This window comes from Nyctibius grandis, chromosome 11 (genome assembly GCF_013368605.1).
Source record: "Nyctibius grandis isolate bNycGra1 chromosome 11, bNycGra1.pri, whole genome shotgun sequence".
NCBI lineage: Eukaryota > Metazoa > Chordata > Aves > Nyctibiiformes > Nyctibiidae > Nyctibius > Nyctibius grandis.
In genome coordinates this window covers 8,363,782-8,390,270 of record NC_090668.1, presented here as the reverse complement: position 1 = coordinate 8,390,270, position 26,489 = coordinate 8,363,782, and the positions used below count along the sequence as shown (strand labels likewise).

Here is a 26,489-nt window from a genome sequence, read left to right as displayed (position 1 = left end):
GGAACCGTTCCGGTTTATATCCTGTCTTGTTGCCAGTAGGAAAAGGAATGTCAGAGGTGGCCTTGAATTGAATTGCTTCAAGGTGGCTGGAGATGAGGTTTTTTTTTACACAAGCTGACTGTCAGAGAAACCATGGTTTTTGCTGACGGGCTTTTAGATCATAGTTTATTTTAAACAGTGCATCATCCATATCATAATGATCTTTTAAAGGTCTGTTTCCATACTTACACTTTTTAACAAATCCAAAGAATCTTTGATCTATAATTAATGTATTTGTATGCAAGTATAAACGCATGCACCAGGAGCACAACCAACAAAGGGGAATGATTCCAAAGGTTATTTCAGCGCAAATATTGCAGAACAAGGGTGCCATATACTTCAGAGCTCTTTTGTGAGGAGTTTAATCTTGAAGAGATGTCTGAAGCGAAGACTTTCTGTAAGTTTCATCTTCAGCTGTTGATCACGATTGCCTGTCTGTTGATTAAATTGAAGATACCTGTATTCAGTAAACTAAGCAAATCCTGTGTTATCTCAGCAACTTGAAAATCACCCTACAGTGCACACAGTTAACATGCAGCTTTGAAGCTCAGTTCTGTTTTACTAGCTTGTTTCATAGTAACGTATAATTATTTTGCAACTTTGGGAGAGTAAGTCCTGGGTTTGGCTGTACAGGACTCTGGCCTGTTGAAGCACAGCAGTGTTTCTGTGTGCCAGTTTTTCTGTGGTAGAAGGTAGGCAGTGCTGCTGCTATTTTCCAGGGTGCTGTAAGATCTACATACAAGCTCGGGGATTTCTTTTAAAGCTGCTAGTTTGGAAGAAAACATTACTGTAATTCTACAAGATGAAAAGGCTTTATTTCATTTTTATTTTGTTATCTCCTAGCAATACTTTTGTAGGACATACTTCCATTCTTCACTAAGCACGTCAGCCTCACACTACATACTTCTGTTGCACCGTGTCTGTTCCCCTTTCTCTCCAACTCTGGGTACTGTGCCGTGAGTCTTATGGACATTTTCCCTCCCCTGAGCAGTAGCATAAAAACCATCTCTGTTCTTTCCCAGACATTCTGATGTAACACTTACTGCCAATACTTAGATGGAATAGTGAGGAGGAAAAGGGGCAGGGGAAGCACGATAAAGCAGCTTGAAAGAATGGACAAGAAGAAGAGGGGAAAGGCAGCTCTACTTTGTAGGGATTTTTGTAACTAGGCCTACAAAGACTTGCACATAGTTATGTCAGTGTTGCACAGAGCTTTCACTGTTCTGCTGTGTAGGCTTTCTGATTTAACCTTAGTATACAACTGATGGCAAAGTTGTTTATTAAATCTGATGCATGATTTAGCTTAAATAACTTTAAAGGCGTATTTTACCCTGATAGCTTCTCTGTGCCCTTCAATTAGGTTTCTTAGTGGTGAAATAGTAATGGTGACTCTTTGAGCAGCATTGCTGCTGATGGCATCACACATCCGAGACTGGAGCCCTATCCTACCTGATCCAAGTGCTCAAGAGGTGCTCTGGACACCCCACCATTACCTGCCTCTCCCAACAAATGATGTGTGGGTTACGCAGAGGAGGTGTGCAATGCTGAGTGTGGCTATAGATCTCGCCCTAGAAGAGGAAAGAAATCTCTCTTTTAATCGTAATTATTTCAGACTTGATATTGTTGCTGAAAGATGCATGTGCAAAACAAACCCAAAAATTAAATTCCTGGCTTTGGTGGGGAGGGGAACAAACACCTGGAACTGCCAGAGTGAGTGGGATCAGTGGCTGAATGAAAACTGCTCAGAAATACTGAGTCTGAATCCCACATGAACAATACATTTTGTGGTCTCTCTCTCTTTTGAATCTTACCAGGTTTGAGATGTCAATATATTTACCATAATTTATAGTAGTTTCAAAGTAGGGATGAACAGTGTGCTGCTTGAACCTGATGGATAACAATTCCGCAGAGGTACTAATCAAATGTAGTCAATAACAAAGAAAAGGAGAAATGCTTTGTGTTAGTGAGGGCAAGTCACTGCTACCGTTGTGTATTGTTAATTAACATGTATATGAGTCTGAGGATGTTACTAGCACAGACTGAGTTTGGTGAGCCCGATTAATGTTAACCGAATATGTGAGCAAACGCTATGTCTCTGCTGCTCCCTGTTGTTTTCTAAAAGGTCTCTTCCTATCTAAAATGTATATTCTTAAATGTTGCTCCATCCTCAAAAAGAGATGTGCAGAGAGCTGCGAAGGACCAAAATCGCTTAGTTTGTCTAGACATAGCTGTATGTTTCCAAAGGCTACTTGGAAAACTTTTTGGTACAAAATATGCATGTTTCTGTAAAGCCTGCTCAGTAGTATTAAACAAGCAAAGGTTCTGTAAAGCCTGCTCAGTAGTATTAAACAAGCAAAGGTTCTTTCATGTGACCCTGGTGCTCTCTGTGTGTCAGTACTAAAGCAGCCTGTATATTTGGTGATTTTTGTTGCTGCTGTTTCCTTTTCTCTTAAGGGGGTACCAGCAACAGGATGCCCATGAGTTCATGCGTTACCTTTTGGACCATCTACACCTGGAACTCCAGGGTGGCTTCAATGGTGTTTCACGTTCAGTAATTTTGCAAGAAAATTCTAGTCTGTCTGCAAGCAACAAGTGTTCCATGTAAGAAGCCTTTTAAAATTTCTTCAAAACCTTAATGTCTTTGTATGGGTCTGTGTGTGGTGGATCTGCAGTTTCAAATTCATGATTCCTTGGGCAAGTTCTCTTTAGTGCCTCCGTAATATAACGAATTGCAAAGCTGCAGGTTATAAAGGATTAGCATCCTATTGGATGTGCTTCCTTTCAAAAAGGATCAGCGTTTTTCATAGGTGTGAGTGAGCATACAGGCTAAGTTGTAACACATTTTAATTCATTAGTCTTTCAGAAATAAAAAGAAAGAACTTTGTATTTTCTATTCTGTACCGATATAGAATTCTTTGTTCAGACAATCTCACTGTCTTAGGGTGACAGATGGCCTGAATGATACAGTAGCAAAAAATAGATGGCTGAGTAGTTGTAGGTTTAAATTGTCAGCAGCCCTCCTGGATTAATGAGTAAACAATGCAGTTACAGTTTGAAGTCAGTTTTCCTGCAGGTGATCTTGCTATATTTGCATATCACTTGACACAGTTAAAGCTGTTGCTTTTTTTTTCCCTGGTAATTTTGATTTTCATGTCACTGTGTGTCTTGAAACAGAGGTAATCCACGTGTTTCACTCCTCCTCCTGTACTTCTCAAAATACTGTTGTTTCTGAATTCTGTCCCAGGTGTGTTTTCTCTCAGAGTGAAACTGTCACAGAGAGAAAACATTTTAATTTGCTTCAGGAAGGAATGTTAAGTCAGTTCAGCCTGCACGTTTGGTCCCCAAGTCCTTGGATTCCCTAGAGAGTTTTCCCTTCCCATACCGATTAGGACATAGTAAGCAGGTCTGAGAGATGCAGGATTTTATTGATGCTTCATTAGGGAAAGCCTAGAGTTCGGCCTGTGCTCTTTACCACATTTATGTTGCTTTGCTGACTCTTGAAAATCCTACAGAAGAATCCTAAAATGTTCTTAGAATTGAAGTGTATTTGAAAACTAAACCACATGTGTTCTGTCAACATTCTGAATGTCAAAACCCAAGGAGAAAAAAATCTACTGTACATTTGTCTTGAGAATGGCTGTTCAAATGCATGGTGAGGTGGAGGAAGCTGCCTTCTGTCAAGGGCAAATTAAGGTCACATACATACACTTAAATGCCCACAGTAAAGAAATATGCTGTGAATGCTCTCTTCTTGAGCACCGGTTTATTTGGGTAGCCAGTTCCTCCTGCTCACCAAGAAGCGTTCAAATTAACTGTAAAGATGGAGGTGGAGTGCAGGTAAGGAACACAGGTTTCTGCAGGCTTGTGGTGTCAGATCTGCAAGCACAAGCAAGCAAGTTTAGAAGCTGTATAATAATAAGCTTTAAAATGTTTTTGTTTTTTTAATTGGACTGTGAGAAGTCAGTCCATTACATAATCTGCTAAAAAGTTTAGGAGTAATGAAAGCAGAGAGAACGATTATGATGATGAATATTGTTTATCCTAATGCAACTTAAGCTGTCTTTGTGGAAGTCAAGTGCAGAAATATGGCTTAAGAAGTCAAAATTACGTGTAACAATGGGGGTAGAATTAAAAAATATGCTCGACCTACCTAAGGGGGAAGAATTTTTATTGCAGAAACAGCATTAATTACAGGGTTTAAATACTGCACCCCTGTGAGCATCAGCTCTCCACTATGGAAATGCAATCAACTGGAATACTTTCAACAATGAAATTTTGAGCATCTGCTTAGAACGTACATGCTTCACACTTTCTTCAGGTACAAGATAAAAAAGTATTATAGCAGCTCAGTACTCGCACTGCACAATTCTGGGGTGAATTAAATGCTCTTTGTTACACATGGACAAAATTGCTCTGCCTGGTAGCGCAGCTGTGAGCAGTAAACAGGTAAGAGGTATTGAAAATTAAGCGCAGACCTTCTGCCTGACTTTACCTCTCTGATGTGGTTTGTCTAGAAATGGAGCATCTACTGTCGTCACAGCGATTTTTGGAGGCATTCTTCAAAATGAAGTCAACTGCCTAATATGTGGGACTGAATCTAGAAAGTTTGACCCATTCCTAGGTAAGGTGCCTCTTGTTTTCAAAATACCAGGTGACTTAAGGCAGAAAAATAAACCTGAAGCTTGATATATTTAGATGTCACATGACTGAACCAGAGTTTTAGCCTGAAAAGATTAGGCATTGTTTTATTCAGCCCTCTTTTTTTTTTTTTTTTAAATCTTTGTTTTTCTAGACCTTTCGCTAGATATTCCAAGTCAGTTCAGAAATAAGCGTACTAAAAATCAAGAAAACGGACCAATGTGCACACTACGAGGTAAGAGTGCTTGGACAATGAAATCATTACCAGGACTAAAAGTATATACTCTTCAGATGTTTCAGAGTAGCCAGGCTTTCACCTGGGGTGTGACTTGGTGTCACATGCCATCTAATTTTATGAGATTCTGTGGTAGAAGGTGGTGCCAAAATAATCTTCCATACACATTTTACCCCAGTCACTATGTATGGGCATACCATTATGATAAACTGGGGCTGAGAAGTGCTTCAGGAGGTCAGCTAAATACCAAGGAGGATTCCAGCAGAGGTTTTTCTTTGTGATCAGAGTATTTGTAATGCATTCCAGTGTTTTCAACCAGCACTCATCTGCATTGTTGCCTACTGGCATTTGCTAAGGCCTTAGCATTTGAGGAGAATTATGTTTTTATGGAGCTTTTATAGCGAGCTGGTGTCATGTGACACTATCCTCTGCACGCTGCGCGCACCCTTACGTGGAGCCGGTGTTACGTGAACGCTTTTTTCCTCTGGTGCACTTTGTGCGCCTTTATATAGCGCTCGTGTCACGGGACACTTTATTCTCTGGCGCACTTTACGCGCCCTTGTATAGAGCCAGCGTCATGTGACGCTGTTCTCTGGCGTGCTCCACGCACCCTTAGATAGAGCCATGCTTAGAGGAATGTGCCCCTCGCGCGTAGTAAGGCTGGCTCATGGGTGTTCTGCTTTTTAAATAATGTAAATACAATCGTGCAAAGTTGGGCAGTAGTGCTGTTGTTGACCTTGTTTTAAAGGATGTTAATTTTTTATAGATTTGTGAATATACTCACTGCAGATTGTGACATATTAATCAAACACTCATTATTTTTTTCTGTTCACTTTGTACCTAAAAAACTGAATCACCTTCAAAGTTGAATAGTTTTTGTTAAAAGTAATTTAGTTTCTTTTGAAGATAGTTGTACTGAGCGAGTGTTGGATGGAATCTTGTTCGGAAGATGGAGATTTCATGAATGCCCTTTTTTTTTTTTTCCCCTCTTGAACTGCTTACAGCTATTTTTTAAGGAGCAGGGAATAATGCTGCATGTTCCAACATGTTACTGTATTCAAACACATTATTACACAGCTTTTTGCTGCACGAATGTATATAATAACTAGAATGACTGCAGCACATACATATGCCTTGTCTGTAGTGCTGTGTTTGTTGTATTTAATGTTACAAAAATCACTTGATGTCATCTTGAATCAGGGTTTTTTTTGTGTGGGTGTTTTGTTTTTTTTTTTTTTGTATCTTGTTCTTTTTTAGATTGTCTTCGCAGTTTTACAGACCTGGAAGAACTTGATGAGACGGAGCTGTATATGTGTCACAAATGCAAAAAGAAACAGAAGTCCACAAAGAAATTCTGGATTCAGAAACTACCAAAGGTTTGTATAAGTGTGAAAAGTAACAGCATGCCAATATGTCAAAGGAAATAACAACTCAACCGTTAGTAGACCAATGCCTACCCTTCCCAGAGGCCACTGCAGACGCCTAGCACTAAGTTCAACCTCTGCCTCTAATGCATCCATTTTTTTTTTGTTTTTTAATGCTGTAGGTGCTATGCTTACACTTGAAACGCTTTCACTGGACAGCATATCTGCGCAACAAGGTTGATACGTATGTTGAGTTTCCCTTACGAGGCCTAGACATGAAATGCTACTTGTTAGAGGTATGAAGACTCACAGATAGATAGATATTTGTTCCATGACATATGTTTTTATTACAAATTATAGTAGGTGCTCTTGAGATCTGAAGAGTTTGCTGTCTTTTTAACCACAGCCTGAGAACAGTGGCCCAGAAAGCTGCCTGTATGACCTTGCGGCTGTTGTTGTGCATCACGGCTCAGGGTGAGTACATGGAGTAAGCCTGATTCTTGGCAGAGACCTTCTCCCCCCTGAAGTACATGCAGAGATAATTAAGGTTTTTCTGTCCCTAGTGAATGTCAGTATTTTTACTGGTGGAAATAAGCAGTAACTTATAAACTTACATAGAACTAAGCTGAATTAACTTCTATAGATACATCTATAGTTATTCCTATGAATGCCTACTGTCAGTCTTTGGGGGTAATGACTAGAAGTGTGAGATAGAATCAAAATGGTCTAGTTCCTCTAGAAATGGAAAGCCCTAAAAGCAACAGAGTGAATCAAGGTGCCTTCCAGAAGTTAATACCTCTTTTTTTTGAAATTCTTAATACAAAGCAGAAATGTTTTTTTCTCTTTTATTTACTTTGAAAGGCACATGTGCATTTATGCCAGAAGAGAGTGTGTGTGCATGTTTGGAACAACTGTAGACTTAAGATTGGCACAGTGAAAGCAATTACCCTGCATTTACCTTCTCTCCTACAGGAGTGAACTGTAAAGGGAGTGCTAATAGGCATGCCACAAGGCTGGCTAGTGTTCCTATTGTGAAGTAAAGTTGCTGTGTGCGTGTTTTGTTTTTTTTTTCTTTTCCCAGCTGGGGATGGATCTGTTCAGTAACAGTAGTAGACAAGACAGCTGTTCATCCTGAGAAGTGTGTTCTTGTGTTCAGGCAATCACTCTATGAGTGTGAGCTGTGAAAGGAGTTTTCTTAAAGAAATGAAACCCTATTAATCAAAACCTTGCTGATACCTGAATTTAATTCAAAGATACAAAACAGAAGTTCTGTCCAGAAAGCTCCTCTGTTTGCTTTCTCTAGAGAAATGGTCTGGACTTGTTCAAAGATCTGACTACTAAAGGCAGCCCTTGTAGCACCACCGTCCATCTGACTGGTGCTTCAAAGTCTTAGGAAAACTCTACGGATAGCAAAGGAAAGCTGGTCACGAGTAGAACAGAATTAGATGGTTGGAAACAGTGGGTGCGTGTGTTATAACATGTAAGCAAATGAAAGAAGGCCTTATCGTGGGCTGGCAGGGGAATGAAAATCAATGGTGGTGTAGTTCGGGTGTGTTAGATTCAAGAAATACAGCTCCGAGATGTGGAACTGTTTAAGATGAACTTGAAAAATTTTCTTCTTGGTATTCTGGGAGTAGTTTTGCTGTGAGTGCTTTTGATTATATTTAGACTATGTGAGTCTCTCTAGATGTAAATGGGGAAGATTTCTGAAAATAGAGCATACTGAAATTTTTATAGCTAATGCTTGAATAATAACAGATAATGGACTTGACTTGATTTTTATGTAGGCAAACGTGGAAGTTCAGTATTGCAAGAAGCCTTGCTTGCACAAACACTATGGGATGCTAATAAGTTCATATAAAAAAAACCCAAACCTTTCAACTCATCCCAGTAAGTGATTATTTTACTTAACATAGAACTTTGAGCCCCACAGATGAAGAAGGGAAGGATCTTACCAACTGTTGTGGAGGGCTGTCAGTTCCTTTCTTCCTCTGGTTCCTGGAAGTGTCTTAGCCCCACTAGACAATGCATCAGCAAATGAGGTGGTCTGTCTCCTTCTGATTGTCCTTTCTTTCCCCGCCTCCCCCCTGCTGACAGCGTTGGTTCTGGACATTACACCGCGTACGCAGCTCATGAGGGCCGTTGGTTCCATTTCAACGACAGTACTGTAACTTTGACCGACGAGGAGACTGTGGTAAAGGCCAAGGCCTACATCCTCTTCTACGTGGAACGGCAAGCCAAATCTGGATCAGATAAACTTTAATACCTCCTTTTAATTCTCACTTATCAAGTCCACCGGACAAAACATTTCCATTTTTCCATAAATACTTGATCCAAGACTATTAATTTCATTGTGCACTTTTCAATTTCCTCTTGTGGGTTTTAGTTTTGTTGTGTCAATGGTAGCATTTGACTTACTGAACTTGGACACAAACTAACTTTTTTTTTTTTTAGTTATACCAGAAAACCTCAGCAGATTTTGATTTGCTGCTTTAGTTGTGATAACTCAATTTTTATATATATAGTTTCATGAAATACTTAGTTATTTGACTTTTTTTATATTAAAGTTTTCAGTTCTCACTTTCTAAAGGCACATTTACATCAGAAAAGCTTTCTATCCTCCATACAAGCAAGATAAATGTGCTTCTGACTATGAAGAGCAATACAACTTCATGCTGTTCTCACAGCTGTTAACGTAGCTATGATTTAATCTCTTTAAAGGAATTGTTTGCACATACTATTTTCCCTCGTGCAAGAAACTATAAACAGTGACCTCTGAACAATCAGTCTTTGTCTGCAGAAGAGAGGAGATGTGGCATCATTAAATAGACAGGTAATTGCTGCTATATTGGTGTGTGTTCAGGCTGCTGACTTTCAGGAATCATTGTAAATAAAACAGTTGGTTCAATTGTATCTATACTGCAGTTTAATTCAAGTATTCCTCACGTATGCTCTGCCCCCCCCCCTTCAAATTTAAAAAAATTATCTTAAAATATATACATGTGTAAACTGTGCTGAGATTTATGTTTTTTTAACTGAACCTGAATTGCCTTAGACACCTCTTGTTTTAGACTGTCATCCTGAAGTTTGCTCATACAACACTTACTTGCTTGAAAACTTGGAGCCTTCCTGGCAGAGGGACCCCAGCACTCCTTCCTGGTGGGGGAGTACAGCCCCAGTTTGGGGGTTGTGGGAACAGTCTTAGGTCTAAATATAGCTCCTGGCCACTAAATGCCTGCAGTTCTCTTAAAACTGAAAGGAAGTGGGTGGTGTTCCAGATGCTCTGCATGACAAGTGTTCTACCAGTTCCAATGCAAGCTAAAAGGAAGACGCTCATAGTCTGCCCGACGGGAGATGATGAGCCAAGACTGCCTGTTGGCCAGAGCAGGCTCGGCTAGCTGTAGTATTTACCCATTGGCCCAGTGTGGGGTCTTTATTTCCAGCCTCCCACTGAACACAGAGGCATGCTACAATTTCTAAAACTTGGCCATGTAATGGAGAAAGACTTCTGTTTAAAAAAAATTAAATTTTAGCTGTACTGCTGTTCTGGAGAGTGGAAATCAGCTAATAAGATTTTAAAAAGGTGAACAGGAAAACCAATATTGCAAAAGCCCTGAGTCCCCCCAAAAAATTTAAAAGTTGACAAATGCTACATTTCTCTTCCCCCCCCCCAGCCCATCCTCTTTACAGCTAGCCCGTGTGCTCAGCAAGGAACTGGACACTCCTCAGATCTCAAAAGTGTGGTAGTAAGAATAGAATGTACTTAACGTAGAGTCACACAGCGCATTTAGTTGTGGTAACAGTAAAATATAGTAGTTTGGAAACACACAAGAATGCAAGTAAAAATTTCCCTACAGATTGTACCACGGGTCAACCTGGTGCACATGGAGCAGGCGTCAGTTTCCTTGCTGTGAGTTACCCGCTAGCTGTATGCTGACAAATATAAAGAGAAATCACAATCCAATGTTCTTTAAAACGTAATTCTTCATAGCTTTTTCACAGCATCTTAAAAGAGAGAAATTGGCTTAACAGAAAACTGCAGAAAGCATTCAGCATTGCTAATGGTGTATGAATATGTAAACTGTACACTAGTTAAAAGCTATTGTAATTATTATTTGATACATTAAGTAACATATATAAGTGTCGTCTTTTACTTAAGTTGAACAATAAATAGAACTATTCATTGCTTTAAATTGCAGGTAGTTTGTCACGTACCATTTTTCTGTTTCTTGCAGCCAGAGCCTTTCTTCTAATCAGAACAGGTAGCTGTTACCAAGTACACAGGCAGAAAAAGGTATTTGGCGGACTTCATTGGTGTGTGGGGCAAGTGAAGTATCTTACCACGTTATTACCCTGAAGGGCAGCCTTACTGCTTACAGTTAACTGGGGAGTTAAGTAGATTCCATCTATAGCTGCGTTGTGTCTGCACACCACTTAGATTGGATTGCTTTAGAATTTTAGTTTGGAGAATACAAAGCTTAAATACACAACTACCTGTGGGCCAGAAGCAGTTTAACTTACTTACAGTAGTCAGGTGTGTGCAGTGTTCTCGCAAACCAGTGATGTAAATGTGCCTTTCTGTATTTCTTTAGAAACTTAAATTTGTAATCTTCAACGTTCACTTATTTTAAGCAGCTTCTACTTCTCCAGGTCACTTTTTGGGTCAGAGTTATGTTCTTTCTTCAGTATTTCCTTTCAGTAACATTTGCTCTGTAACATTAAGGTCTTGCGCAACTGTATCCAGCATGGTCCCTTTGTGACACAGCCATGGGAACACAATGCAATCAGGTCAGTCTTGGTCTTGCAGCAGGTGGTGAGAAGGACTCAGCCATATGCTTTGCTGGAACAAGTACATTGTAAATCCTTTCCTTATTTAACTTCCTCCCACTGCAAACCCAGACGGACAGTATGAACAGTTTGTTGTGGCAACACAAGTATTACTCTTCCTGGTGGAGAACTTTGCTTATCCACTGTATTCTATTCAGTGTGGTGTCAAAAAAAAAAAATAGTAGTAACTGAGCACTGAACCAGTAACATATACTGCACCTGGCCTAGTATTACATTTTTAACCTTACTTGTATATCCTATATTTATCTACTAGCTGGGGGGGAATATCTGATTTCATTTAAGCCAAATGTTTCTTTTCTACTTACTGCTGATCATAGTACACACTAACTGGCAAGAATTTTTCTCTTGCTTCTGACTGCTCTGCAAGCAACAACTGCTCTCTACAGTTCCGAGACTTGCATATTTTTAACCAAAATTTGTCTGATCAAAGGTTGTCCTTTTGTTAGTAATTGTTTAGCCACATATACAACTGGAGACAAGATTTATGTAAAACAAAACTGCCACTGTCCAGCTCTTGGAATACTTCTGTTGTATAGCAAGCTGTTACGTGCAGCATTATGCAAAACTCTTAAGGCACTTAGAGACAGAGCTCCTTCTCACTGTAGAGTCAGAAGGTGCTTTCCGGGTGGTAACAGAGGTCAGCGTGAGAGGAGAGTTTGAAACGTTCAGACTGGCAGGGACAGTGCACGTGTATCAAAAGCAGGCAGCCATTTATAAGGATTTTGCTAAATCAATGGAAAACATACCATGTGGTGGTCAAAAGTTTCCCCAACAATGTTTCATTACTGATGTGTCTGTGTCTTACTGATGAGGTAATCGGCACCGTGAAAATTGATTCCAGTGTGCTTTAGGATATCCTCAAGTACTGTAGTGGTGCCATAGTTGTAATTGTTTACCATTAACATCTAGTGTGTAATTTTCAGTGAGGATTACTGACTGTGCTCATCTTGTGTGTTTCTGCAGCATTTCCAGGTTGAAATGTGAATTCTATCTCATTCGGTGTGTTTATGGAAAATGTGCCATTAAAGTGTCTCCTTTCCTTAGAAAATGAAACTCCTCTTGTCCTTCTACAGGCTCTCAGAATGTCATTAGTGTAAATCCTTTGAACACGGATGGCGGAGTATTTTGACTTGTTCTGGGGAAAACAAAATAAAGCAAATTGAAGTGTTCCCACTATTTAACATCTCTACCAAAACTTAGCATCTAAACCCAAAGAGGACATGCCTTTCAGTTTTAAAGGGCCTTGGCACCCAACACCTGTTGATTTTTATGTCAGATTGTGGTGTGTGTCCTCTGCGTGGTTTAAGAGTCCATCCTAGCAATGCTAATCTTGTCATTCAAGTTTGCTTTTGTGTTGGTGTTTTTTTTTTACAAATAATATTCCTGTGTTAATGACAACTGTGAGCAGTCTTATCTTTAAACCTGCTCAAAAATGAAGGTAAGTTCTGAAAAGGATGAAGGGTCAGAGTGAGAGCTGAAAAATACTAGCATGAGGATGAAGAACAACTGCTGTTTTCCAGTGCCTGGCTTACCTGGTATATGAAATCATCTATCCTTCTTGTCCCTTTTGTGGCTTCATGAAGTACTCCTGCCACTGTCCAGAGCCTGTTTCTGAGCGTGGGTGGGGAGCAGGAATCTCCTTCTCATTTCAAGGAAAATATTAAATGACAAAGGATATGAAACCAAAAAGACTGGCAATTGTTAAGCACAGCTTACTGTGTATAATAGAAAAATTACTAACTCTAAAGAATTAGAGAGATCCCCAACTGCCATTTTTTTTTGAGTCTCTGTGTAAGAATACACATTGCTCAGGCACAGGTAAGAAGCTAAGATAATTGTTGCAGATTGCAAACAAATTTCAGATCTTGTTTTTCAGAGTTGAATTTCAAACTGCATTCTCAGGGTAAGATGGAAAAGATGAACTTCAGTCCCACGCAACCCTGTCATATATTGAAACAAACCCAATTAAAATGCATAGGTACATAAAATCTCCCAGCTACTAGAACTGTGCAGGACAGTTCAAAAAAATCCCGCAGGGCTGCTGTTTTGCTGTTAATATCTACTAAATAGTTGAACATATTTTCCTGTATTAACACCAGACAGAACATGGGGATAAACTACCTTAAGCTTGAGCATTTTTATTTCACAAACATTAAAGTTACAGGGCTGTTCACTGTGGCTTTTAATTCTAAACTGCCATTTGCTGCAGCTTTATTTTTCTTCTAGGGGAGACTTTCTGCTACAGTTTCTCCCTTTACTGGGAAATACATACTTTTATTCCTAAAAACAATTCTAGATGTCCTTTTCCCACAAAACTGCCAAGTCTATGGTAACAGAACATATAAAATGCCGCAAGAAAACTTGTAAAACTCAAACTAAACTAATAGAAAACATCTACTAAAAGCACAAGCCTACAAGCAGCTAAACATAGACTTGCTGTTCCCATGCTTGTCTTCCTGCACATCATTACCTTCCTCATGCAAAAGCTAGGGAACACCTATCTTTGTTTATTCAAGTGTGCAGAAAACTGCCGGTAAGTCTGCAGCTGCAGACTGTCTCTGTCTCTGTGTGTGTGTGTGTGCGTGGGGGGGGCTGGGTGCGTGTGTGCTTTAAAACACCCAGGGAATTTTTCAACTCATTTTACAGGCTGTTAATGAAAGTTCATTAACTGGTATAACAGTCCTTGAACCTGAAGTAAAAGTGCAACCTTTGAAAAAAATCAATGAACAAATCAAGTCTTAAATTGTTGTACACTGCAAAGACAAATGTCCACTCAGACAGCCAAATCCTCCACACATGGGAGGCTGGCAAAGCTGCTCCTTGCAGCTGTAGCTACACCCCTGACTGCGCCCCCCCGGCCCCCCCCCCTCTCCATTAACTCAGCACAAGAACTTTGCTAAACTTCACAAGTGCCTAAAAGGACCGAAATCCCTTTTAAGGAAGCATTTCATGACACTCACGTGCTGCTATTCTACATGCCCATTCCATTCCCTTGTAGAAACAGAATAACAGTTTCGTGCACGCATGTTCCTTTTCCTTTCCCTGGTCTTAGCTTCCACACCAGTTGTTTGCCAAAAATAAACACCATTCCACAACCATATATGCACAGCAGCCTTCTGGTGATTCTGAGCCCTCTCCAGCACTGCCATTATTCCACAAAGGCCAGGAGACTGTCTTCTTTCTAACACGCGCTGACGGGCTATGCATATAACCCAGCTGAATCGGGAATGCCTTTTACATCTGTTTTCTTTTCTGGACAAAAATAGTAGAAAAAGTTTAGCAAAAACATGTCACAAGTTGCTAGAAGTGTTTCAGGATCCTTTACTGTGGTCTTTGTTGAACTTTCATTCTCCAGTGGAACTAAAGAAGGATAATTTTCTCCTGGGACCTGCTTTAAAATACTTATCCATCTGCTGGTATTCAGAGAGAGTCAAGGTGTGTAACATTGAGGACTGGATGAAAAACAATTTCCAGAAAGACTTCTGTAACAGGCATGAAAACACTGTCAATGATTTTTTACTAGAAGTTTGCAACAGGTACGTTCTTTGGGTGTGAAACTCTACTGTAAAAAGGTTAACTGCCTTGAAATGAGAGAATTGAGAGCTACTCCGTACATTCTACCTGAAATGGAGCACTAAGTACGTGAGTGCTTTGACTTTGATGTTTTAATATAGTGTTAAGTTGGTTTTATAGCAGCAATAGTATATACTTCATATTGACTTTCCTTAAACCTATTTTTTTTCCTTCTTTTTTATTTTTAAGAATGAATAATTAATATAGGAAAAGTGTAATAGTGCCTACTAAATTGCTGTCAGTGCAAGGCATTGTCCTGGGGTGGGGGTGGGGGGCTGGCTAGAGGAAAGACATGATTTCAAATAGCGAATATATGTCATCACAAAACCAAGTTCATTAAACATGTTACTAAACACCAAATTTGTTTCATTCTAAGGAATAAGTACTGCTTTTATACCAAAATTTAACTCTATCTAAGCTTTTTATAAACTATAGTAAAGGAAAAGAAGTACCACTGTGGAAATAGAAAAGCAGCTCTGGGTGCACACTATTCCTTGTAACAGCTTTACTGCTACAAAGCAGCTCTAAGAAGAAAGAGTTAAATTACCTTAGGAGGAACAAACAGGGTAGAGCCAATCCTAGTGTTTTAGTAACAGGGAGGATGGCTGTGGTCCTAGATTAGAGCTGAAAGGGGCATGTCAGTGCCTATTCTGAAATGGCACACCTTTGTACTGCAGCCAGCCCTCAGCTTTGTTCTATTCCAAAAAGTTCTATTTGGAAGTAACAATTTAAAAAACCCCAGCAAATTACAGGATACTGACAGGACTCAGTGTCTTAGTGAGAACCAGCAACAGCACAATCTCAAAACAGGGACTGAAACGTAGGTGCAACACAGAACAGAACAGAATTTTGCAAGTACAAAATTTCAGAAGTAACTTGTTCTAGAACAACTGATTAAAAATTTGGATTAATTAGCAACTATCATTAGGAAGCACATCTGTGCCTACAAAGGAGGGCGTAGGAGGAAGCATTCTCTCATTTTGGCACTGGAATGCCTACCATGAGGTCACAGGTAACTACTGCCATATTTTTTTTTTTGCCATTACAAATTAGGATGCAGAAAAAGGATGCAAGACCACAGCTCTGCAGAAACAGTTTATAAGTGCCTTTCTCCTCTGCAGAATCCATAATCCCAAACTAGTTGCTGGACAAAATTCAAAGCAAAGCCTGGGTACTAAGCAATCTCAAAGGCCATAAAAATTCAGCAAAGGCCTTCCAGTATCACATGGATTCGTTTCCACAAGTTAAACCGAACTCTTAAAAATGACAGTTTATATTGACACTCAGCCCCCCCCCAATCCATTTTAGCCTTCCTAAGACAAGTTCCTGCCTTTTTTTTTTGCAGCAACCTATTGAAAGCATTTCTATCCGAACAAAATTCCTAGCATTCTGTGCAAAGACAAATGCAAATTAAACAAATACCCAGCTTTTCTCTCTGCCCCTTGGTGGCCCCACTGCTGTTGTACATGCAAACCCTGATACAGGCTGTAAGCACCAGTCTTTATATGGAAGCCCTTACAGGCACTTTACAGTTGTTACAGGATGGAGGCAGGCTAATAGTTCTGTCCAAAGGTCTCACAAGGTCAACATTAGTATGGCTGCAATCATTTTTCCCCACAACAACAGAGCCTAAAGAAGTCCTGTGCTAACAGAGAAACGTGAAGCTGCATCTAGCTAAATAGATGGATAGCTGAACTGCTGCTCCCTGGGGAGAGGTGGAAGCCAGAAACCAAACACTTTGTACAAAAGGCTTTGCAGGTTGGTGCTCAAGGGTCCTTGCAAACACGCCTGGTCAGCACAACAGCTAGTAATAACTGCTCTGCTCCAGTTTGCTGCACAAGGACAGTTAGTATAAGTCATCAACACACTGCCATGGAACAGGCCTTTCCTGTGCTTTCCCAGGTCTACCCAAGCAACAAAAAAGAAAGCTTTTTTTAATTTGCTGCATCGTTGTTTAACAGTAGAGTTCTTACCAGTTTCAGTGATTTGAAGGAAGGTTTAAGAGTTCTGTGGGGTTCAAACATCAACACTCCTAGTAGCTGGCACCTATTCAGTAAATCCAAGCAGATAAAATACACTCATTAATCCCCGTAAAATCAACATCAGGAGTGTCTGTCTTGCCCGTGCTCTGCGTGTCTACACAGCAGCCTCTTCCCTCAATTGTCCTCAAATTCATCTTGACTTGAATCTCATCTCTGCGGGTCTTCAAGCGCAGCACCATGCAACTCCTTAAGAAAAAACAATGCAGCTGCAGCTTAAATAGGCATCCGTGTCCCCTTCTCCACTATTGCCAACTGAGCTATAGATGGTGCTACCAACAGAAAAGAAAAAGCAAAGAAGGTAAGTTTTGCCGTTACTAAAACTGAGCATTCAGATCTGCATATGTCCCCACCTACTCCTGCTTTCTTACTCCTCCTGATGGAATAGGAGGTATTTTTCTAACTTTCATATTTATTCTTGACAATACTAGCTTCTCCAAGCTCTAGTATTTATTTTTCCCCTCGTCTCACCTGTAACGATCATGTTTTCAGATGTCCAAACCTGCTATCTCTGACCCTCTCTGGATGTGGCCATGTTACGGATGATTGCATCTTGCTGCTTCTCAAGAACTGCCCAAACCTCAAGACACTCAAACTGGAAAACTGTGTGCGGATCACTGACCAGACACTAGAAGCAGTGACCGTCTATGGGGGATCGCTGCAAACACTCCACGTGGATTTCTGCCGGAACATAACACAAACTGGTCTAGAGAGAGTCAGGGGAAAATGTCCTTGGGTAATGCTGAGAGCAGAGAGAAGTGCTAACATGATTCCAGACAATAAACCAGAAAAAAAAAATTTGATGCTTGAAAAAGCATCAAGAAAATTTGTTCAGCTTTAAGTTCAAAAAATTGTACAAACTCAGTCAATGTGAGTATTTTACTTCACTTCCACTCTCCTCTTGGGTAGCACTGCTTCCATGAACCATGGCTACTTCCCTGCGTTCTGGTTTAAGTCCAAACAAGTGGTTGATACGTTTTGTAAAGGCTGCACTGGGAAAAGGCATGCCTCTCCACCAGGACAGTCTTAAGGAAAAAAAAACCTGTTTGCTTTCTGTTGTTCCTTGAAACTGGAAAACTGCATTGCTGTAACAAAATGCTAGACCTGATTAAGGCTGAAAATGGCAATTTTGATATCCTCATCCTATATGAGTGGAACGCCCCTCACTCAGAAAAAAGCAGCAGTCATATGTTTTCTTGAGGTAAAATAATTTGACAGAGTTCAATAAATTTGATGGAATTTAACAAAGTTTAACAGTGCTTTGACAAGGTTGAATAAGTTTGATGGCAAGGTCTGCCTTACTAATTACTGCATGGACAAAACATACAAAGGAAAACTGAGTCAGAATAGAGTTAGAATGATTCACACAGAGACCGGAGATGCAGAGAGCAAGGAAGACCCTTCTGTTGAGTCATGAGGTTCAGAGTGGATCCCCTTGCTTTCTAAAATCTTATGTTATGGCAAAGGGCATAAAGCCGCAGCAGCTAGAGCGTGGGTAACTGTATGATTTACACAAATTTCAGGGAGCGATTAACAAATTTCTGTTAAAGTATATATCCTTATGGGCATTCCATCCGCTAAGGGTGATAACCACGCCATGTCACATCTTTCTGGCAAAAGCAGAGCACCTGACAACCATCACATCCTCAGAGATTAATGTTTGTAGCTGATTTGTCAGGCTTATTTATTAAATGAGGGATGCACGGCAATGCACGCAAAATACAGTTTGACCCTTTGCATAATGCACTTTGACAAGATACACCATACACCAAGTTATTTTTTTAAAGTTGACATTAAATTTAAGTAGGACCCTTATGCACTACAAAGTAAGGAACTGAACAGGAAGCACAGACAGGAAGGACAAACAGCAATCCTAGAACAGCATTTACAACTTGGAAAGGAGATTGCTCGGCTGAGCAGACTTACTGTGATGTGGAAATTGGGATGTTGACACAATTCTTACCTTGGATACACAACTGGTGAAAAAACACCAGTTTCACATATTGCTGACAAACCAAAACAAGGTAAGAATTCTATGTAGTCACATTAGTAACCGCAGACCTTCTCTGGATGCCAGCTCTCTAAGCACCCTGTGAAGAATGATGCATCTCTGTAGATGTAACACCTAACATTTTCAAGTAGCTACGAGATATGAACGTAGGTTTGCATCTGTCTACATATTATTTATGCCTTTTTGCCAGTTTTCTATCAGGACTCTTTCATGGGCGGGGGGGGGGTGGGTGCTGGGGTTTGCGGTGGGGCGGGTGGTGTTGTGTTTTTTGTGGTTTTTTTTTTTTTTTACTTTACAGAGCTAAAAAGGGCCTTGGAGCACTCACCCACTTGGTTTCTTTGCCTATTTGTCTACAAATGCTCAAAGTCATAGTACTTTGCTCTTCCCCTCCTTGAATGGGGATATTTATTCATGACCTGGTAAAATTTGAACACAGTTGCACTGATAAATTTTTTCAGCATCAATAATAAATTTTCTTACTTAGCAATCCAATTTGAAAATGGAGCTTACAATGATTACATTTTACTTAGGGTATTAGGTAGGGATGGAAGCATGTTAACTATTTTCTTTAGTTCCGAGCCATTTGAGCTCCGCCAAAGTTCTCTTAACATTACTGAAACTTTTTTTACTCTTCACAGACCCTAACTCTAACTTACCAGGTATGGAGGGAGGAAGGCTTGTTATCTATCATTTTATGAAAGTACAAAAAGACAGGTGACATCAACCAAGATGCCTACTTGGAGCAAGTGATAAACAAGACTTCGTTATCAACAGTTTGTGCCTTTTCCTACACAACAGGGGAAAAGCAACATCCAGAAGACCCTTCAGATGTCCATTGTGATAACACAGCTCAGCTTGGCAATAAGGTAAAAGGAAACTGAAGTCTTGCAGCACAGTAAAATTGCTTACTTAGCAGCAACAGTATTTTTTTGCCATTAAACTCCGTCACCCAGTCCAAAGGGCTAAATCTAAATCAAACGTCCAGACCTGACCTGATCACTTGTTCACCTCTTCTCTGGAGAATACTACTGTTCAATAACACATTCCACTCTTACCATCCCCTCTGAGCACTACAGACACGCGGTTCCACCTACTGTTACATTCCAAGTCCATCAGATGAACCAAAACTACTACTGCTAGCTCCAGAGTGAGGCTTTGCCCAGTTGAAGTAACTTGCCTACCTCTAACCTCGGGGACTGGCTGCTCATCTTCTCTCTGTGGTAGCGTGCCTACCTGGTTTCAAAGGGCTATCCAGCTGTCGGACAGCCTGACAGCCCAAAAGGCTAGGGATGGACTTCCTAGGTGGGAAACAACAACAACCAAAAAAAAGGTAGGAAAAAGCGACTGGAAATACTAGAGGTGGTAGAGAAGAAATTATCTAATCCCAGGGGAAGAAACAGAAATTATGGGCTTCAAGAAGCAACAGCCATATAAACCAGAGAGTGAGTGTTTCTTGAGAGTTATCTGAGGTGTAAGGAAAAGGTTAGGTACTAGTCAGGTACAGCAAAAAATGAGCAGCAGCAAATAGTAGTCACATTCAACAAAAGACACAGGCTTCTGGCATCTGAGTGCTTTCCTGTACAATACCCACCCAGCACATTACTTTCGTGGCTAAAACTTTTCAAGCGTTTTTTTCTGTAGTTATGTTTAGAATTTCACACTTCTAAGCTTACTGTGCCTCTGTATCTCATCTCAACTGGAAATGGCTCTAGATAAATACATTGTCACACACCTGTTCCTACCTCTGATAGGCATTTGTTACCACTGATACTCCCTGCTTCAGTCATACACATCTGTCCCATCCAATGCTGAAAGGTGGAAAGGAAATGAGGTATGACATTTGGAAACCGCTTGCCATCCCACCTTGCTACAGCCAACTCTGCTTAGTGCCACCAGGCTGCCACTGGAAGGTTTGTTACAAGATTGAGTTGTGTATTTTTTCTTTAGACAACTGCATATAAGACCTACTTATACTATAGAATGTAGACATACACTGGTGACATATATTCCTCTTTCTGTGTAAGGAGAGGTTTGCATACATAAAATACCCTTAAACTGACATAAAGTTAGAACTTTCTCAGATGTCTCCAATAGCAGGACATCATCAGTGCTGTACATTCTTTATCTTTGTATGCAATTATGTCTAAGCAGCATTATGCAAGAAACTTGAACGTGATTCCAGTCTCACTCAGATGCCTGAGCTACAGAAAAACGTCAATGAGCAGGTTAAAAGGAGGCTATGCACAATATAATTATGGTGAAAACAAACAGTAGGATAAAATAAAAATAATTAAGCGCTTACAGTTTTAATTATGCTAAGATAGAATATTCAAAGGACAAGCATAATCAATAACAAGTCTCAAAGCAATCAAGCACAATCCTTTAATCAACATCAATATTCACCAATATCAACATCTTCTTTCACTTTACTGTAAACTGCCTCCAAAAATACCCTCATTATCCAAGAAGCCAATTATATAGTCCACACAAAACTAATTTTTAGACACAGATCTCTTATTTTCTGTGCCTGACTGAAACAGCCTGACACATAACTGAAGTCTAGTAGGCAATAATACAGGACTTCATATAGCAGTTTCCCCTTTTGTTTGTAACCTTGTGTTTTTTATGTATGACACTTACGAATTTAGACCAAGATGTGAATATACTCCCCCCCCAGCATCGTGATGGGATACCAAAATCTCAGTGCAATTTGGAACCATAATACATAATGAGGCAGGAAACTAAGTCTGCATGATTTCAGAGCCCTGAGTCCCTCCTTCCCCAAAGCTATTGAAAGCCCCCCTCTACATGTTTCATGTTGCAGTCTGGTTCTTTGTCATAGCTCAAGAACCTTTTGCCTTTTTCATGAGCCAACAACTAGTCCTAACCAAAAGAACACCAGATAAAACCCAGATGTGCAAATTCTTACAGCTTATCAAGTCAGCCCTTTGATCACTATTAGCTGGCAGCAATACACCAGTTCAGTCACAGACAACCAAGAAGATTCTGTATCAATCCCTGCTAATGTACAATCACATGAGGGAAAACAACAGGAATTTCTACCCTCTTCTCCAGATTCCGATGGGCCAGTCTTGTCCCAGGTGAGATGAAGCTGATAAATGCTCTCGCTAGCCCTCAGGCCCCACAGCACCCTTACCAAGGAGTTCAGTGAGAATGAGGGGGGGCAAAATCCCGGCAGAGCAGCAGTGACTCACCTGGGGACAGACTCGACCCTTTTGCTCAGCCCTGGTAAATCCTGCTCCTGCACACCAAGCAGCATTTGCAGTTTGGCACAAATCCTGGTTTGGATAGAGCCACTGGGGAATTATCTATTCTTCAGCACCTCCCTAAGACACAGAACAAGAATTTCTTTGTAGATTACATTACTGTCCTAACCAAATATGAACATTACAGTGTGAGCCATACCCTGCCAATCATAACACAATTTCAGCTGCAACAAAATGAGACCAAACACATGAAACTTACTAATATCAAAGGCATAAACAAAGAACGTGTATAAAATCCACAGCCTCGACTACCACCCTGTCAATTGCATTTTAGTTCTTTTGTACTCCAATCAGGGATCAAGTACCCCCATCTGTATATTAAAAAGGTTGGTGGGGTTTTTTTGGGGGTTTTTTTGTACAAAAGATTTAAAGATTTCCGAGTCAAGGTAGCAGTGTGCTGTAATTGTCAACAACTACTACTCTGGAGGAGAAAAATGTTTAAATGAAAATCAAGAAGGAACCAAGTGCAATGTTACCTTGTACTGAAGTACAAGGAATAAGTAGTGGTATACCCAAAAAAGCCAGTACCTCAAAGACATTAAGAATGCAGAGCACAGAGCTACACATCAGATTCGTTGAAGATAAACATTTTAAGGTGCTTCAAATGTCACGTCCTGTCTAAACACTGTAATACTATAATTTCCTGAGACAAAATATAAAGTATGAAGACTGAATAAACCAATCACAGTTCACAAATGCATACAAGCAACCGATTCTTGAATTTGCTTTATTTTTCTCTGCATAAGGAACCCTGCACAGGCAATTCAAATTAAAACAAAATAAATATGTGAATATTCATGTAAAACTGTCCTTGCTAATGAACAATTATACAATGTACAACTCTTCATGTTCACTGGGAGGGCTTACAAATGTACTATTCCCAACAAAAATGCACCAAAATGTCTCCATGCAAACTTATCAAAAGTGACCAAAAAAGGAGAAAAAACTTACCCATCATCCTTTTTTTGTTTTCTTTTTTTACAACCACAAAAAAATAAAAACATCTAATTTTTTGTTACATTTAGAGTAACTAAACTGTGGCCACTGTCTATTAACATCTGTTTTTATGCTCCTAAAACATCTATGGTTACTGTAAAATTATGTCAACAATGAATTGAACTTAGGGCACTATCTGTAGTAAAAGGAAGATGATTTTGTTCACAGAATGTTAATAATCTGTGTCTGAGCCCTCCGCATTGTCCACATTCCGTGAGAGCATGTAATTGTCCATATCTATAGACCTGCAATTATTGATTGCATAGCGCAAACGCTCTGCCATGATTAGTTGACTGGAGTAAGGTGGGAGCCTCAGTTGAAAGAAACAAGTCTGTGAGGTAGGCAAGCTGTCGTAAGGCTGCGGAAATGGATAAGAAGTGGGACACCGTTAAGTTGTGAATGAAGCAAAAAATGCAACACACCCATATTTCATTGCTCCCTCCCTTCCTTGCCTCTATCATTCACCATTTTCACATTCTATCTCAAAATTCCTTTTAAGAAGCAGAGTAGCCTCCGTTGTTTACATCACTTGTTTCACCCCTAACTATGTGCAAAACTACTGCTGTGCCACCTGCTCTGTAAATAATTCAACCCGCTACTGAAAATCAACTATTTGAAAAGTTGATCACACTACTATTTAGCAGCCCACTGGAACATACCTTACCATGAGGCAGTCTGAGAGACCCCTAACCAAAGAGGACAGTCAAACCACTGTTATCTTATAGATTTGGCCAAGTTTTTGATTCATGTAGTTCACAGAGAATGTGCTTTCACTGCTCAAAACCCAAAAGTAATGCCAAATGAATGCATCCTGTATGTAAAGTAATATACTCTAAACTCACTAGAGTGGTTTGAAGACCTTAGAGCTCACTAGTGGTCATACATTACCACTTACACAGATTTAAAACTTTTTTTTTTTTAAAAAAAGAGTGAAAATTATCAAATGAAAAAAGGGATTGGAACAGAAACTGACCGCGGACAAGTTACAAGTTTGTTTCTTGTGCAAGAACTTGTCTTGCCTGCCAATCATATAACTATAGTAAATGCACCAAATGAATTAAGATGGAATTCATGCAGTGCATGTACTGCTACACAATTAAAATGTTTGGTTTTAATAGCTCAGAGAATATCCCATCCCATACTTTCTCTGTAGATCTACCATTATGGAAACCTGTCTCATATTGCCAAAGGACAGATTATACTAGACAGGAATAAAAAAACCCCAAACCCAAACCCCAAAACCAGCATCTTACCCTATCAACCTTCATTATTTGGAATCGCTGAGAGATATCAGCTGTGTTGGCTGGCAATCGAGATCTTCCGGACACAAACCTCATGAAAAGGACTCTCTCCTCATTTGAAAATTCTTCAAGGGTATGCCAGAACCACTGTACTAGCTGATGCTGCTCATCAACTTCTCTGTATCGTACAACTTTCTTCAGAACTTCAACCGATATTTCCGGCATTCCACAGACCATTTGCTCCAACTGCTTGGCAGTCAAAAGAGACAACAAAGGAACTGGAACAATCCAAGACATTCCTTCTCTTACAGCAGCCACCTGTTGCCCAAAAAAGGAGAGACATTTGAAGGGCAATTGTCTTGCCTCTGCCACTTACTGTACCATCCACATGCAAAAGTAACGTATCAGCTGAGAAATGGCATAAAGAGATAGAATTATCGAACATCTGCCAAACACAACCTCCCACACATGCATCCCCTCTAAAGGCTGTACCCTCTCTCAAAATCCTGGAGAATACCACAAGCATTTTTAATTGTAATTGCACGTTAAAGAACATGTTTTGATACAAAACAGAAGGACTTAAAAAAGTACAAATTAGCAGCACAAATGATGATGGCTAAACCAAAAAACTGTGGATATACCATACATCTGAGCTGGGACAAAGTCATATTTGTAAGAAGTCCATACTTGTTCTAGAAGACTTAGGATTTGGTACCTCTGATGAGAAAGTTACTTTTCTAATGCAGATAATATCATGCATGCATCTATATCTTGAGACGAAGGAAAATAATTTTCTTAGCATGTAATTAGTATACTGCTTTCACAAGCTTCACTATACAAATGACAAAATACACAAAAGAATGTGCATAGGTAATTAACACTTCTCAAAACATATAATGAAATATTTCTAGTTTCTGTGCTAAAGCAGAAGAGAAATAGTTTTAAGTTAAACAAATGTTTGCCAATAACATTTACTTTAGCTACTCCCTGTGTTGCTATGATGCCTAATTACAGTGCACAGCATGCACAATTGCAGGTTATTTTCTCAAGTGGGGCTGCCAGTAGCAGTGGGGCTACTCCAATGAAAGACAAGTTCTGATTGCTAATGCTCTTTTGTCAACTGAGCCATTACTAAGAAAAACAGGACTAATTTAAAACAAAACCCCAAAACAGTTTGGGGGCAGGGGGGGGGGGGGGGGGGGGCGGCAAGCCACAGGGACCCGGGTGAGATGCAGAAAGCCAAGCTTTTCTTATTCCCTAATAAACTGTAATGGAAATTTGCACAAATCAAAACCACTGCTCGCATGAACAACGGGGATAGGGTCACAATGAGATTCTTACCTGACGGTCCATTTCATGGAGTCTGTACTCAATTGCCCTCTCCACATATTCTTTCCTGTTTGAAAAGGTAAGCGGGATACTGTTCCCTCCAGGGATTATGGGAACCATTTTACCATCAGCACTTTGACCAACAAAAGAATCTAAAGGAATCATCTGTTATGCAAAACAGGAAAAGTACATTCAGTGTAAGTCACTCTAGTGATCTAAGTTTAATATTTTACTATCAGTCACCGAGAACTATAAGATCACAAACTATTCCAAATGCCTATGATGTGCTTGTTTTCCCAATAATGGAGACACTGAATTACATAAATACTGAAGTTAAGGTCAATCTGATAAAGGAACCGCTTTCAGAATAAACCTAAATGCTCCAACTTTCATATCTTACCTCATGGAAATTTTCTTCAGTAATCCCACTGTCTTCAATGTGAAGAATGCTGTTGAGGGTCTGCACATAGAGCAGATCTACCTCCTCCAAATCCTCCAAGATGAGTGGGATACAACAAAGTTGCTTCCAGACCACTGGAGCCAAATGAAGATCTAATGGCTTTTTCGTACGAATAGCTACACCCATGAGAATGCCCAAGAACTTAAACTGCATCAGATGTTCATCTAAACATGCTGAAGGGTTAAAGAGAAATCTGAAAGAACAAAGGATCAGTGAAGATACTCTAGTATCACTGCTATGCTACTTCATTGGAAGTAAAAGACAAAACATTTCTAAGCACAGCACTGTAATTGTCAACACAATTATCAGCAAAGGGTGTCCAAATAAGAAAATTATTATCTTTAGCTGTTAAAATAATGGAGGCCGAGATAGGCAGAACTAATCCTGACCACAAAAGCTGTCATTCTTTATGTTACTCTGAATTCTGCC

General features: G+C 39.9%; 3 protein-coding genes and 1 long non-coding RNA gene across 14 annotated transcripts in view; 2 read left to right on the top strand and 2 right to left on the bottom strand.

Moving 5' to 3' along the window:
• The window catches only part of USP3 (ubiquitin specific peptidase 3), a 90,127-nt gene extending 77,633 nt beyond the window's left edge, over positions 1 to 12,494 (top strand). For 3 of the 4 annotated variants that reach the window (XM_068410955.1, XM_068410954.1, XM_068410956.1), the window contains 7 exons: positions 2,494 to 2,640; positions 4,554 to 4,660; positions 4,832 to 4,912; positions 6,170 to 6,288; positions 6,459 to 6,572; positions 6,683 to 6,750; positions 8,374 to 12,494. In XM_068410955.1, the coding sequence (XP_068267056.1) occupies positions 2,494 to 2,640; positions 4,554 to 4,660; positions 4,832 to 4,912; positions 6,170 to 6,288; positions 6,459 to 6,572; positions 6,683 to 6,750; positions 8,374 to 8,539 (802 nt within the window). In that variant the 3' untranslated portion in view covers positions 8,540 to 12,494. The remainder of the gene's footprint in view (positions 1 to 2,493; positions 2,641 to 4,553; positions 4,661 to 4,831; positions 4,913 to 6,169; positions 6,289 to 6,458; positions 6,573 to 6,682; positions 6,751 to 8,373) is intronic. The other variant, XR_011049038.1, reaches the window with a different exon arrangement.
• LOC137669069 (uncharacterized) lies at positions 92 to 14,663 on the bottom strand. The gene is made up of 4 exons (XR_011049039.1): positions 14,085 to 14,663; positions 12,657 to 12,763; positions 8,232 to 12,259; positions 92 to 474 (listed from the first exon to the last, which is right to left on the bottom strand). It is a non-coding gene; the product is annotated as an uncharacterized lncRNA (long non-coding RNA).
• FBXL22 (F-box and leucine rich repeat protein 22) lies at positions 14,266 to 17,990 on the top strand. The gene is made up of 2 exons (XM_068410957.1): positions 14,266 to 14,660; positions 17,229 to 17,990. The coding sequence occupies exons 1-2, from the start codon at positions 14,326 to 14,328 to the stop codon at positions 17,575 to 17,577; spliced, it is 684 nt and encodes a 227-aa protein (XP_068267058.1). The 5' UTR covers positions 14,266 to 14,325; the 3' UTR covers positions 17,578 to 17,990.
• A 4,744-nt stretch (positions 17,991 to 22,734) lies between these two features.
• Positions 22,735 to 26,489, bottom strand: part of HERC1 (HECT and RLD domain containing E3 ubiquitin protein ligase family member 1) — a 101,909-nt gene continuing 98,154 nt past the window's right edge. For 7 of the 8 annotated variants that reach the window (XM_068410945.1, XM_068410946.1, XM_068410951.1 and 4 more), the window contains exons 75-78: positions 26,001 to 26,253; positions 25,613 to 25,765; positions 24,284 to 24,589; positions 22,735 to 23,388 (exon numbers count right to left, since the gene is read on the bottom strand). In XM_068410945.1, the coding sequence (XP_068267046.1) occupies positions 23,203 to 23,388; positions 24,284 to 24,589; positions 25,613 to 25,765; positions 26,001 to 26,253 (898 nt within the window). In that variant the 3' untranslated portion in view covers positions 22,735 to 23,202. The remainder of the gene's footprint in view (positions 23,389 to 24,283; positions 24,590 to 25,612; positions 25,766 to 26,000; positions 26,254 to 26,489) is intronic. The other variant, XM_068410952.1, reaches the window with a different exon arrangement.